At 48.0% G+C, this 14,216-nt stretch overlaps 1 protein-coding gene across 5 annotated transcripts in view; it reads left to right on the top strand.

Moving 5' to 3' along the window:
* LOC137632285 (serine/threonine-protein kinase PAK 2-like) overlaps positions 1-14,216 on the top strand; it is a 210,359-nt gene that overhangs the window by 174,169 nt on the left and 21,974 nt on the right. For all 5 annotated transcript variants that reach the window (XM_068364183.1, XM_068364184.1, XM_068364182.1 and 2 more), the window contains exon 10: positions 1,402-1,584. In XM_068364183.1, the coding sequence (XP_068220284.1) occupies positions 1,402-1,584 (183 nt within the window). The remainder of the gene's footprint in view (positions 1-1,401; positions 1,585-14,216) is intronic.

The raw sequence follows: 14,216 nt of genomic DNA on the forward strand, positions 1-14,216 counted from the left end.
ACTACCTGGATGGTCACACTTCTATATATCTTAACACACAGCTTGCGTAGGCCGCGGACCTTGCATAGCAAAATTTTAACGAGGTGCAGGGACTCCTTATTTTTGAGTACTGACATACTCAAATAAGGAGTCCCCGGGTAAAGCCAAAAGCCAGATTGTCAGGGATGTCCAACCTCCCTAATGGGTGTCACCCCTAATAAATAGTGAGGTTTGTATTCCAGTTACAGAACAAATGACAATTTTATTGCAGTGTCTTACCAAACAATTATATAGCTGTAGGTTCCCTCCGACGGCAGACAATAGATTCAAAACTACCGCGGTAGCGCCGCCATCTCCCTCCACTCGAGGGAGCTATAGGTACAACTGTCCAGATAGCATCAATTCGTTCTCTGCCGGCTTCTGGTGAACATCGGTGGTCGGTGCAGACTTTTTTCTTCATTTGTTGGGGAGCATTATCTCTCCAATATCGGTGAAGTATTCAAACTCCGTTTTGTAGGATTGAAGTTGAATTTTCTTTTCTATAATTTTGTGGTCTTACCATCATGTCGGACTCTAGTCCTTCAGTAGTTAGGTTTTGCGCCGGAGGGTGCAAAACTAGGTTACAGTAGTTGAATTAATTTATGATTCGCACACTAAGTGCATTAAGTGCAGGGGTTGCGAGTGCTCTAAAAAATTGACTTATGATGAATGCAAGGATTGGAGTGAACAACAGTGGAAAGTAAAAAATTGCCCCATAAATGTAAAAATAAACATGCAAAGATGATTGTCAAAATCAGTCATGCAGATGATGCAGTTAGGGTGACATCATCATTTAAAGACTGCTTTATCTTCATTATTTGTTGAAATAATTGGCTGAAACTTCTGGAGAGCATGTATGATATATTTCTGCATATGTAGGAACAATAACTTGATTTTTTATTTTTTCTAGTTAAATTATCCGTTATAGCAGGCAATCCCCTTGAAGTTTAAACAGCTGTTCTAGCTTTAATGAAGTTACACTCTAAGTGAAAGTTTCAGGTTTGCATGGTTAGGAAAAATACAAATTGATGAAGAGATTTGTCATGTTTATTGAAACTTAAAAAGTGATATTTTTTTGCAATGAAAACTTGTACTTAACCCCATTTACTGTTTGCTTTGTGTTACACCTTCTAGGCATTACTATTTGCTTTGTCTTACATGTAGGCATTACTGATTGCTTTGTGTCATTTCCCTTTTGGTTTCAATTGAGAACATATTTTAGTTCAATATTTTAGAAATATGACTCCAGGGTCTATTTAAAGCACAACATGGTAATAATAATACGGTACCCTTTACTGTGTTGGAACTTTCTTATGTAATTAAAGTTCTTAATTGATGTTGTAGCCACATCCTTTGAATAATTTAATCTAAAATCTTTTACAGGTTGTTAATCGTAAACACTATGGGAAGAAGGTGGATATTTGGTCACTAGGCATTATGGCCATAGAAATGATAGAAGGAGAACCACCATATTTGAAAGAAACTCCACTTAGAGCATTATATCTCATCGCATCAAATGGAAAGCCTAGCGTTCCAACTTGGGAAAAATTATCTCCAGAATTTCAGGTAATATAAAGTTTATTTTCTATCATTTTCAATGAAATTGGTTTTTATTTTTAATAAAGTTAGCCCTTACCATACATAGAAAATATCATCTGTAGATTTTATTATTCATAGGGAGGCTAGTAAAGTAAAATGTTATTTTTATCTCCTTTTTGTTCCGTAACTGAAATACAAACCACGCTATTTGATATGGGTATTACTTTCCGCGTAGCTGAAATGACGAGCCATTAGAATTTTAACGAGGGTTTACTACCCCCATCGCTAGTTAGGGGGGTAGGGAGGGGTAGCTTGCTCCCCCCCTCTCTCACACACCTGTGTGGGGACCTCACTTTTACTTTGGCTCGGGTGGTGATCAGACGTGTCCGCTTTCACCCTCGCCTCTTTGACTGCCATTAATGCTTTTTGTCTTTTTACGTACTTTTTCTTATACTGTACTTGTAATATATATATAATCATTCTTTATGTTTATGTATATATTTGTGTATAGAAATATAGTAAGTTTTCTTTTCAGTGTTTGTGCTGTGTGTGTAGTGTACGACAATGTCACCGGCGTAGTGCTAGGCCACCGCGGTTTCACGTCATGGGGTGCGGCCTCTCCCTCTTGGTCCTTCGGTCGTTCCTTCGGCTTTCCGTTAACTCGGCCGCCGTGGGGAATCGTCATTGCTGGACTTTCTTCATTCATCTATTATCTTCGCTGTTCCTCCTTTCCTACGGGGAACTTGGATTCTCAGCGAAGGGAATGTGGGAGTTTAGATTGACTACGGTCTCTCTCTTTACTCCAGGACGTTCACCCCTTACTATTACTACGTACTATTACGGAAGCTTTTTTCCTGTTGCGGGTTGGGTTGCTATTCCATTTATTTGTCTCAATTAATTTTAATGAAATCTAATTGTATTTTTAACTTTTCAGCTTCTCTGTGGAGAACACTTCCCTTCGGGGGTCAGTGGTTCTTACTATTTGTGATCATTCTTAGATGAATTACATAATTATAATTCTGTTTTTGTTATAGTTCTCCGCCCTCCCCCTTCTCCCGTGAATGTCAGTTGGGGAGGAGGGCGCATACTTAATTTTTGATTCTTATGTTTTGCTATTCCCTCAGGGTTACTCTTCGGAGTTCCTCCCTGGGGAATTTCTGTTAGATAATTATTTAATTTTATTTTCCCAGTTAACTATGCAGTTTTTCTTCATGTGACGAAAGTGTGCCAACGAAGCAGAAGTCCTGTTTGTGCCTGGGGAGTATGCTGTCGCTGCCGTCTCTCTAGGACATCGTCATGGGCGTTATCCCTTCTCTTAGAAGTCCTCGTGTGACAACTGTCAGCTCTTCAGTTCATCTTAGAATGCTAAGGAGGTTCGCCTCCAGGGGTAGGTAACTTCCCTTCCGAGGGAGGTTCCCTTCCCAGGTGTGAGAGCTTCCCCCTGCAGAGGGGGAACTTCTCATACCTTAATAATTCCTGGATGGGTTTTCCTAGTCCTCAGGCGGTTATGCTCTTGGTGCTGAGCGACCGCACTTGTAACCATGCTCAAGGAGCTGAGCGGTTGCAAGGCCGGGCGCATGAAAACTAAAGGTGGCTATACTCTTGGGGCTGAGCGGTCACACCTGCAGCTATGCTCAAGGGGCTGAGCAGCTGCAGGTTCAGTCTTGTGACCTCTCTCGTTCGCGAGGGAGGCCAATCTTAAGGACTCCTCTTCGGATGGTTTCCCGCGCTCGCTCGCCGATATTCTAACGCGCGAGCGCTGACGATCTTCAAGCGCCAACGATCTTCTTACCAGCGCAAGTGCCGACGATCTTCAAGCGCGCGGGTACCGATGGTCTTCCGCGCGTGTGGCAATAGTCTTGCGTGCTCGCGCACACTGATGGTCTACCGCACGTGCGGCAATAGTCTTGCGCGCTCGCGCACCGATGGTCGTCTGCGCGCCCGCGCCCGCGCCAACAAACTCCTACGCGCTGCAGCACGCTCCAACGTTCTGGTCCACACGGGCTCTTCATTCTAATCCTGCACATCAATATGATTCCTGCGCTTTCTATGAAGTCTCGGCCGCGCGCCCGTGCAAGCATTTTCAGCAGTCTCCCGCGCGCCTGCATCAGCGCTTCGACAGTCTCTCGCGCGTGACCCCCAGGTATTCCCCATTGCGCGAGCGCCAGCACGCTCCCTAGCGCAATCACCAATACCCTCCCCCGCGCGAGGCTGCCTGACATCGCGCGGTAAGGGCGCCATCGCCATATCCCCCCCCCAAGCACAGAATGGCGCGCTTGCCGGTGGGGGGGGGAAAGGTTCCAGAAAGGCCCAGGGACATGCCTTCCTTATCTTTTTACAGGCGACTTCCCCTCCAGAGGGAGTGTCTGACAGCGCAGCCGTCAGCCTGGTTTGGGACTCTAATCAGAGCGGTAGCACAGGCTTTTAAGCTGTTCTCTCTAAGTTGAGCCACAAATCCTTGGCTACATCCACTCCCCCGATGAGGAAAAGAGGAGTTTTGGACGAGGTAACTTCTACGAGGACGTAGCTGTCTCCTCGTAAGTCTTCGAGGCAGGCACTCTCCCCCCTCACACTTTTCTCCCTCACTTTCGGACGAAGTTTTCCCGCCCTCAGGAGAGTCACAGGAGGTGAGACGTTCCCCAATCACACCATTAAGGGAAACCCCACCTCCTGCGGTAAAGTCTTCTCGAATAAGGGTGGAGAAGAGCCTGCCTCCGTCGTGGTTGGAGTCCTGCATCTCTCCCGGGAGGGAGTCAAAGGACTCCAAGACAGTAACGGGAGTCTCCTAGCACCAAAATCTACAGGCTCAGACATTCTTTCGCTATGAGAACGAATCTGTTTGAGCCTAAGGACGTGAAGCAGGCGGCTGAGAGGTGTAGGAAGTCACCAAGACTCCTTCCTATATGGGGCTTTGACATTCAAGCCCTATAAACCTCCAGCACCTCAGCAACCACGTCCCACCAAAACAACAGCAGCTAAGACACTGGTGTTTAAGCCCTTTCCGGTCAATGCCAAGAAAGGCCATTAGTCCCCCAGGGGAGGGAAGAATCCTAGAAGGAGCAGCCGAGGCCGCAAACGCTAGGATTGCCAGTTCCCCTGCATGTCCGCCAGTGGCGGGATACCTACAAGGTTGCGCAGACAGGTTGCGGCAACTCAGGGCTGTTTCCTGGACGATTTCCTTAATCAGTCAGGGATATCGCGTCCTGTTCATAACACCTCTACCTCCCCTGAGGATGAATCCGGTGTCATTTAGCACCCTTGCCATGGGATTAGCAAGGGGGCGAAATCTGTGGGCAGAGGCCCAGATTAAAGCAAACTCCGGTCAGCATGGAGACCGCAGACACAGTCAGTCTTGCAGTAAACCGTAAGACTTCTTGTGTATACTGGATCTGAAGGACGCGTACTTCCAGATCCCAGTCCATCCGTCTTCAAGGAAGTACTTAGGATTCAGTATAGACAACAAGGAGTACCAGTTCAAGGTGCTGTGTTTCGGTCTCTCCACAGCACCACAGGGTTTCACTAGAGTTATTACCCTAATATCTTTGTGGCCACTCAGGATCGGCTTCCGTCTCCTCCATTATCTGGATGACGGCCTGATCCTAGCAGACTCGGAGTCACTCCCTCTTTGATACCGAGACAAACTTCTAGGACTTTGCCAGGACCTAGGGGTCAGGGTAAGTCTCGAGAAGTCCGCTCTGCTGTCCAATCAAAGACTGGTTCACCTAAGCATGATTATAGACACCAATCTCCATAGGGCCTTCCATCAGACAGGATAGCAAGGCTGAGAAGAGTCACAAGCCCTTTCCTCAGACGTGAAGAGCTTCCAACCCAATCGTGGTTACGTCTCCTCTGTCACCTCTCACCCTTGTCTCATCTAGTTCTCAACGGTCGCCTCAGGATGAGGTTTCTCCAGGGGCGACTCAGGTCCTAGTGGAATCAAGACTGCGATTCCCCGGACATCATGATCCCTATGGATCCTGCGGAACAGACGAACCGCCAGTGGTGGGTGATACGCGAGAACCTACGAAGAAGAATGGATCTTCTCGTTTCCTTCCCACAGATTGGATGCTGTTTTCGGACACCACAAAAGAAGGGGGGGGGGGGGGGGGGGCACGTTCTGTACCACAGTACATCAGGCCTGTGGTCAGAATCGGAAAAGTGCCTCCATATGAATCTGCTAGAGATGAAGGCCGTCTTCCTGGCCTTTCAACAGTTTCAACAAAGACCTGGCGGATCATTCTGTGGTGCGATGAGCTACAACACCACAGTAGTAGCTTACATCAACAAGCAAGGAGGTACCTTTTCAAAGCAGCTATCCCATCTCTCAGTAGAGATACTAAGATAGACCGAAGTTCACTCGATTCCTCTATCGGCTCGCTTCATTCCAGACAAAGGGAATGCGCTCGCCGACAGTTGGAGCAGAGCGTCTCAGATAATGAGTACCGAGTGGTCCTTGGATCATTCAGTAGCCAACAAAGTCCTGACTTTGTGGGGTTACCCGACTGTGGATCGGTTCGCTACAGCGCTGAACTTCAAGCTCCCGCTGTATTGCCCCCCAGTCCCAGATCCCAAGGCACTCTGGCAAGAGGCCTTCCAACAACGGTGGGACAGCACTAACGTGTACGCTTTTCCCCCGTTCTGTCTGATGAGGAAGGTGCTCAACAAGACCAGAATATCGGTCAATCTTTCGATGACCGTTTATAGATACGCTATGGCATCACGCAGAATGGTTTCCGTACCTTCCGCAACTCCTATCAGAGTTACTGAGAGAGCTCCCTCCACGACACAATCTACTCAGACAACCACTGCCAACATCTTTCACTAAGCTGTAGCTTCGCTTCGACCTCACGCCTGGAGACTATCCAGCATCTCCTCACTAAGAGAGGATGGTCGCAACAAGTTGCGAACAGGATGTCTGGACATCTGCGTAGGTCATCCGCAGGGGTCTACCAGGCAAAGTGGCGAGTTTTCTGTGGTTGGAGACATGAAGGGGTATCTCTCCACTCGATACTACTATCCCAGCGATAGCGGAGTTCTTTGTATATTTGCGGGAAGAATGGGCCTTTCAGTCTCGGCAATGAAAGGCTATCACTCAGCCTTAAGTCCAGCCTTCAGGCTCAAAGGAGTGGACATTTCTTCCTCGCTGGAACTTTCCCTACTCATACGAAGATATGATCTTACCTGCCCTCGGTCGGAAGTGAGACCTCCTCCATGGAACGTGGTTCGAGTTCTCAGGTCTCGTAAGAGACCTCCCTACGAACCATTACGCAGGCTTCAGATCGCCACCTAACTTGGAAGGCGGTATTCCTACTAGCTTTGGCCTCGGCCAGGCGAGTCGGTGAACTTCATGGTCTCTCGTATGACATCGCCCATGCAAAGGGATGAGGGGAGGTAACGTTCAGATTCGTCTCTAAGTTTGTGGCTAAGACACAGAATCCGGGAGTGCCGGATCCCCGATTCGACTCTTTCCGGATTTCGAGTCTGCGTTCTGTAATAGATGACCCAGACCATCCCCTACTGTGTCCAGTAAGGAGTCTGAGGTTATATCTCAAAGAATGGCTGTATTGGTCCCCAAGTGCAAGCTTTGTTTGTGAGCACCGGGAGAACGAAGAGGAGGGTCACCAAGAATACCATCTCGGCTTGGATTCGTAGGGTGATCCATCTGTCCCTGAATCCTGACCCTCCTCCATCATGTAGCCTTAAAGCGCATGATGTCAGGGGCGTCTGGCCTTCAGGAAGAACTTCTCAGTGACACAGGTTCTACAAGCAGGGGAGGGGAAGCTTCAGACAACCTTCACAGTCCACTACCTGCAAGACGTGACCCACAGGAGGCTCGATACGTTCTCTATCGGCCCTGTGGTGGCTGCACAACAGCTGGTTTAAACCTCAGGCTCCTTAATGGACAAGTAGCAGAGGGTTGAAGGCATTGTTACCCGGTCTTAGTCTGCATGAAAAAAAAGGTATTTCTGGCCCATATTCTTTTCTTCATCCTCCCCTCTCTTGGGGAAAGCAGCATCCTGGGTTCTCTGCACAGCTGACCTCAAACCACTGCAGGTAAACCATGTTTCCTTGTGTTCCTAGTATTAAGTTAATACTGTCACGTCCCCATACCCTGACGAGGTGGTATTGGGAAAGTCCTAGCCTAAAGTTTTCCATCTAGGAACTTCAGGTCAACTTCCTAGGACGAGTCACACACAATCCTTCACACACAGTTTATGTAGGCCGCAGCCTTTGCATAGCAAGGTGCGAGCGAGGTGCAGGGACTCTTTATTGTTGAGTGCTGACAAACTCAGATAATGAGTCCCCGGGCAAAGCCAAAAGCCAGTATGGCTGGGACTTTTCCACCCTTCCTAAGGGTTGAGTCACCCATATTAAATAGCGTGGTTCGTATTTCAGTTACGTAACAAATGACAAATTCGGAGATAATTTGTATTTTTCCTAACTATACAAACATTAGCTATTTAATCAAACTTGCCCGCCAGCCCTATCCCCCGTGAAGTCCTACCTCTAAGCAAAGTGAGCTCACCACACAGGTGTGTGAGGGGGGGCGGTTGTTAGCAAGCTACCCCTTCCTACCCCCCGCTAACTAGCGATGGGGGTAGTAAACCCTCGTTAAAATTCTAATGGCTCGTCATTTCAGCTCGTCGTCGGCGCCCACTCGTGTCCGAGTATTGGGTTCTGTCGTTAGCCATCAGCCTCCTATCTGTGGGGTGGGTGCTTATGCCTGATGTGGCTGTTAAGTCCTAGTCTGTGGTGGAAGAGTCGCGGACAGTGTTCACAAGGGAGGGTAGGTGGTGGGCGGGGCTATTCTAATCGCTCTCTCCTTCTTCTCCTCCTAGCCTCCTCATTATGTCTCCTCCTCTCCTCGAAGTCCACGGTGCCATGGTGTACTGTACTCCTCCAGGTTTTCCTGTCCCTAGCTGTTTCTTCCCATGAGGAAGGATCGATGTCAGTTAGAGCCAGGGTGCGCTTTAGTTGATCTTTATAGCGCATTTTCGGGGCTCCTCGTGGTCTGGTGCCCTTGGTCAGTTCTCCGTAGAATATTTTCTTTGGGAGCCTAGATGGATCCATCCTATGCACGTGTCCTATCCAGCGGAGGCGGTGGTGGATGATGTTGGCCTCCACGCTGGACAGCGAGGCACGTTCTAAGACTTCAATGTTGGTGGTGTGGCTCTCCCAGGGGATTTTCAAGATCTGCCTCAGTTTCATTTGTTGGAAGCGTTCTAGGTTTTTAAGATCGTTACTATATAGCGTCCATGTTTCACATGCATACAGGAGCGTGGAGAGGACTACTGCCCTGAACACCATTATTTTGGTGGTCATTGTCAGTGCGTGGTTGTTAAATACGCGGCGGTTGAGTCGGCCAAAGGCGGAGTGGGCTGCCCTGATCCTGTTCTCCACGTCCTTTTTGCTTGTGGGAGCTGATGTTAGGATGCTCCCTAGGTAGGAGAACTGGTCCACCTGTTCTAACGGTTGGTCATTCACTGTGGTATTGAAGTTGGGGAGCATCAGTCCTGGTGGATGTTGGACGAGGGTCTTGGTTTTGTCTGAGTTGACTTGCATCCCAAAACGTTCGTAGGCAGAGTTGTATGCATCAGCTAATGACTGCAGGTCCTCTGCCGTCTGACCTGGGGTGGCATTGTCGTCAGCATACTGCAGTTCTCGCACTGCACACAAGGTGGTCTTGGTTCTGGCGCGGAGTCTAGCGAGGTTGAAAGCGCCTCCATCCATGCGGAAACGTAGGTCGACTGAGGGTGTGTCTGGGGGAATCTCGTTGAGCATTGCTGCGGTGTATAGCGAGAAACACGTCGGGGCCAGAACACAGCCCTGCTTCAGGCCGCCGTTGATGGGGAATGGGTCTGAAAGAGAGTTCTGGTGGCAGACTCTCCCAACCATTCTGTCATGGAGGGCACGCACCAGCTTGACAAAATCGGGTGGGCAGCCATATCTTTTGAGGACAGCCCACATGGCAGGTCGAGGTACTTTGTCGAAGGCCTTTTTCAAATCCCAGAAGATGAACATTATGGGCTGTTGTTGTTTGAGGCTCTTCTCTTGTAGTTGTCGCGCACAGAAGATCATGTCTATGGTCCCGCGGGAAGGTCGAAAGCCGCACTGGGACTCTGGCAGGACGTCTTCTGCGAGAATAAGGAGGCGGTCAAGGAGAATCCGAGCGAAAATCTTACTCGCGATGCTTAGTAGTGATATTCCCCGGTAGTTGTTACAGTTCTCCCTGTCTCCCTTCTTGAAGATGGTAGTGATGTTTGCATCGCGGAAGTCACTGGGGGGGTCTTGGTCTCCCATATTTTCAGTATAAGGAGCATCAAACGGTTCCTCAAGCCGGGGCCACCGTGAGTGAGGAGCTCCAACGGGATGTTGTCTGGCCCTGGGGCTTTGCCGGGCTTCATGCGCTGCAGGGCCTTGTTGAAGTCATGGATGGAGGGTGGTAGTGCCATCCAGTGACGGACGGGATGCTGCGGGGTCATTCGCAGGAGATCGTCTGGGGTGTCTGCTTGGTCATTGAGGAGGTTCTCAAAGTGAGACCTCCACCTGGCCAGGATGCCCTCGCTGTCGGTGATGGTCGTGGCCCCATCCGCGTCCTTCAGGCTGCCCACTGATGACCGTGTGGGACCGAATATTTCTTTTGTTGCTGCATAGAAGCTGCGCAGGTCACGTTGGTCAGCGAAACTCTGTATTTCTGCAGCTTTTCTTTGCCACCAGGTGTTCTGGGCTTCACGGATACCTCTTTGGCAACCAGCTTCAGCCACCTTGTGAGCACATTTGTTAGCTGCTGTTGGTTGGTTTTCCAAAGTCAGGCGTGCTTGTCGTTTGGTTTCAATGAGAAGAGAGATGGTAGCATCATTCTCATCAAACCAATCCTGCCGTTTCTTGGTGGTGAAGCCTAGTGTTTCCTCCGCGGCATGGGCCATGGCGTTTCTGAGGGTGGTCCAGTGGTGCTCGACAGTGGCCTGGCCCACAGGGTCTGCGAGGTATTGTTCGCAGGCCTCCTTGTAGTTCTGTGCCACCTGTTGGTTGCGGAGCTTACTACAATCAAAGCGTTGGTGTGGTACGCTGTCAGGTGCCCTTCTGGGTGGTCGTAGGGTCGTCACGGAGAGTCGGGAGATGAGGAGTCTGTGGTCCGTCCAGCAGTCGTCCGCTCCGGGTATGGATCGGGTGATGCGGACGTCTCCTCGGTCTCTGGCTCTGGTCAGGACGTAGTCCAGGGTGTGCCAGTGTTTAGACCGTGGGTGTCTCCATGTGGTCTTTTGTCGCTTTGGTAACTGGAAGATGGTGTTGGTTACCACAAGTTGGTGTTCTGCACACAGACCCAGTAGGAGTTGGCCATTGGCGTTGCAATTTCCAATGCCATGGCGGCCGATGATTCCCTCCCACAGGCGATGGTCTTTGCCTACTCGGGCATTAAAGTCGCCAAGCATAACGAGCTTGTCATTGGCGGGCACTTCCTGGATGGTGTGGTCGAGCTGGGTGTAGAAGGCAGCTTTGTTATCATCGGTTGAGGTCATAGTCGGGGCGTAGACAGAGATCAGGGTGAGATGTCTGTCCCGCGTGATGGGGATGCGGACAGTCATCAGGCGCTCACTGATGGCCTTGGGAGCGAGGTTGTGCTGCTGCACTAGCTGGGAACGGATGGCGAAGCCGACACCGTGGATGCGAGGCTCCTCTAGGGCCTTGCCTTTCCAGAAGATGGTGTAGCCTGTTCCAGCTTCCCTGATGTTGCCCTCTTCGGGTAGTCTGGTCTCGCTAAGAGCCGCCACATCAACATTGAAGCGGGCTAGCTCCTTGCAGACGAGGGCTGTACGTCGTTCCGGGCGGTTGGTGTTCGTTACGTCTTGGAGGGTGCGGATGTTCCACGCACCTAAGGTTAATATTTTTTTCTTGTTATTTCGACCGCATTAGTGGGATGTCCGCCAGCCGCGGTGAGCTGACCAGACGGGTTTGCCGTGTCCGATGTTTACCCCACCTTTTCTAGGGGCCTCCCCATGTGGGGTGGGCTGCGGTGTCCTCAATAGGCCAGCCCAGTCACGGGTCCAGCTGCCGAACTCTGGTGTCACGGCACCGTCACCAGAGAGCGACTGAAACTTAGACTCGCCGCCTGAGTGCAGTCGTGGGCTAAGGGCTTCCAGCTATCCAGGCCTGCCCCCTTCACCCACAGTGCTGTCGCCTCAGGACTTGCTGGTGGTGGTGATGATGATGATGGTGAGAAAGAGATGAAGAAGGGTGGAGGAAACGACAGAATGCCAGTAGCTAGGTATATTGTTTTGGGTGGTCGTGGCTTTGCAACGGCCACGCACACACACTTGGCCCACATCATTTTCTCCGCGGCTCAAGACATATGAGACAGGCAGCTTCTCCGATGTTGGTTGCATCGGGCTGCCGGGTTCTTGTTATATCAAGGCCCGCCTTGTTGCCTGCCCGACAGGCATTGCCCTCTTCCGCCGGTGCTGGGAAGCTCCGCCGTTGGGGTCTTGTTTGGTTTGATTTTGGAGTTTTCCTTCTCCTAGCCTTTGCCTATCTTAAAATAAAGGAGAAGGCCTTTAGGGGTCCAGTCTTGGTCTGGTCTCTCAGAACTGGCCTTAGCGGTATGGTTGAGCCTTGCCAGGGTGGATAAACTACCCCTCCGCCATTGCCCAGCCCATCATTGGGACACTCAAGCCCCTCTACTGCAGCAAAGTGCTGGACCTTCAGAGGGGCTACGCCGAAAGTAATACCCATATTAAATAGCTAAGGTTTGTATAGTTAGGAAAAATACAAATTATCTCCGAATTTGTCATATTTGTATAGCTTTTGTGCCAATCATATGGTTTCTGTGAAAGAAATAAGAGCAAGGGGAGTATTACAGTACTGTAGTAAGGTGGGAAGCATATTCTGTATTTATTATACTTGTCTTCCCTAACTATTGATGGATGTTAAAGGATGACTGTTCATATATCTGTCAAGGTTCAAATTGTGTGTGAATAAAGAGATACTGATATCACCGTGAAGTATAGTATACCTCTTGATACAAAAGTTTCTGTATACGGAAAGAGATACAAAGATTTTTTTAGCCTCTTGTTATGAAAAACCCTTCATGATACGAAACAAAATTCGCCCGGTCGCCAAAGAATAATTCGCACGCCGCAGAACTGCAAGCTCGCTAGTATCGTCTTGCTCTCCTATTGGTTATCTCCCTACCTTGTTGCTAGTTACAGCCCTAAGATCCTGCTCTCCTATTTTATATCAATATGTACATTTTTAAGTTAAAAAATACAGTGAACAATACTGTATTGTGTGTATGTACAGTCTGCACGTATGCACAGTGCTACTACGCTATGCATGTCAAAACATCAGCGATATATTTTTTTTTCTCATTTTGGTAAATAAATGAAATTGGAAATTTTTCTCTTTTAATGGCATTATTTATTTACAATTAATTTTGTATCAATAATTAAATTTTCAAATTAAAAAACACAATGAACCAAACTGTACTGTATGATATGTACGAACGCACAATGCTACTACGTATATCAAACACATTAGCGATATTTTTTTCATTTCGGTAAATGAATAAGATCGTAAAATATTTTTCCTTTTAATATCATGATTATTTATTTACAATTAATTTTATATCAATAGGTACATTTTTAAATTAAAAACCCCATGAACAATACTGTATTGTGTGTATGTATGTATGCACAATGCTACTACGGATATTAAAACATTAGCGAGATATTTTTCTTTCATTTTGGTAAATAAATAAGTTAAAACAACTAATGAAATTGAAGTTTATTCCTTCTACAAAGTATATGTACATATCAGCATCAATGAATCTTGTTTGTATTACAATAAAATAGCCTGAAATTTTGTAAAAGAAAATCAGGTTATTTATTGACAGATCACCAGCGAATATTAATTGTATTACTGAACAATAAATTAGTTACAGTTAAAAATATGTACAAGTTCAATAAAACGGTCTGGTTATGCATTATAGAAAACATACTTGTTCCGTAACCGAAATACAAACCACGCTATTTACATTGGGTTTACCTTTTAGCGTAGCTGAAATGGCGAGCTATTAGAATTTAACGAGGGTGTATTACCCCCGCGCTAGTTAGCGGGGGGGGGGGGGGGGGGGGGGGTAAGGGAGTGGTAGCTAGCTAGGAGGATTAATACTACTGGAGATGCCCTGACTCAGAATTCTTTCCTGAACCTGTGAGGGCAGGGTTTGGCCAGATTCACCCCTTCAAACTGTCAAATCTCGATCCCAAGTTAATCCTCCGACAGCGTACTCATACTTAGTCTGTTTTACTCAGACCTTTATTTGTAGCTGATAACTATTTACTTGTGCTATTTTATTACCGATGGTCCCTTCCTGTAATACTTTATTAGAAAAAAAAATAATGTTAAACTTGTTGCTCAACTTATTGGTGAATCAGTTACAAACTCCTTGGAATAATGAACTACAGTAAAGTCGTTGACCTTTATAGCCGTCTTTGGATGACATTGAACACAGCTTGTGATAATCTCACAACTGTTGTTACTGATTTTTGCCTAAAGGCAGGCAACGGATTTTTTTCGTACAACCAAGAGCAACACAGGAAGGAGCCATCGCTAATGAAAGCACAATAAGGGTTGTCGTCTCTAAACAAAGGTCTGAATAGAAC

The sequence above is a fragment of the Palaemon carinicauda genome, chromosome 41 (genome assembly GCF_036898095.1).
Source record: "Palaemon carinicauda isolate YSFRI2023 chromosome 41, ASM3689809v2, whole genome shotgun sequence".
NCBI lineage: Eukaryota > Metazoa > Arthropoda > Malacostraca > Decapoda > Palaemonidae > Palaemon > Palaemon carinicauda.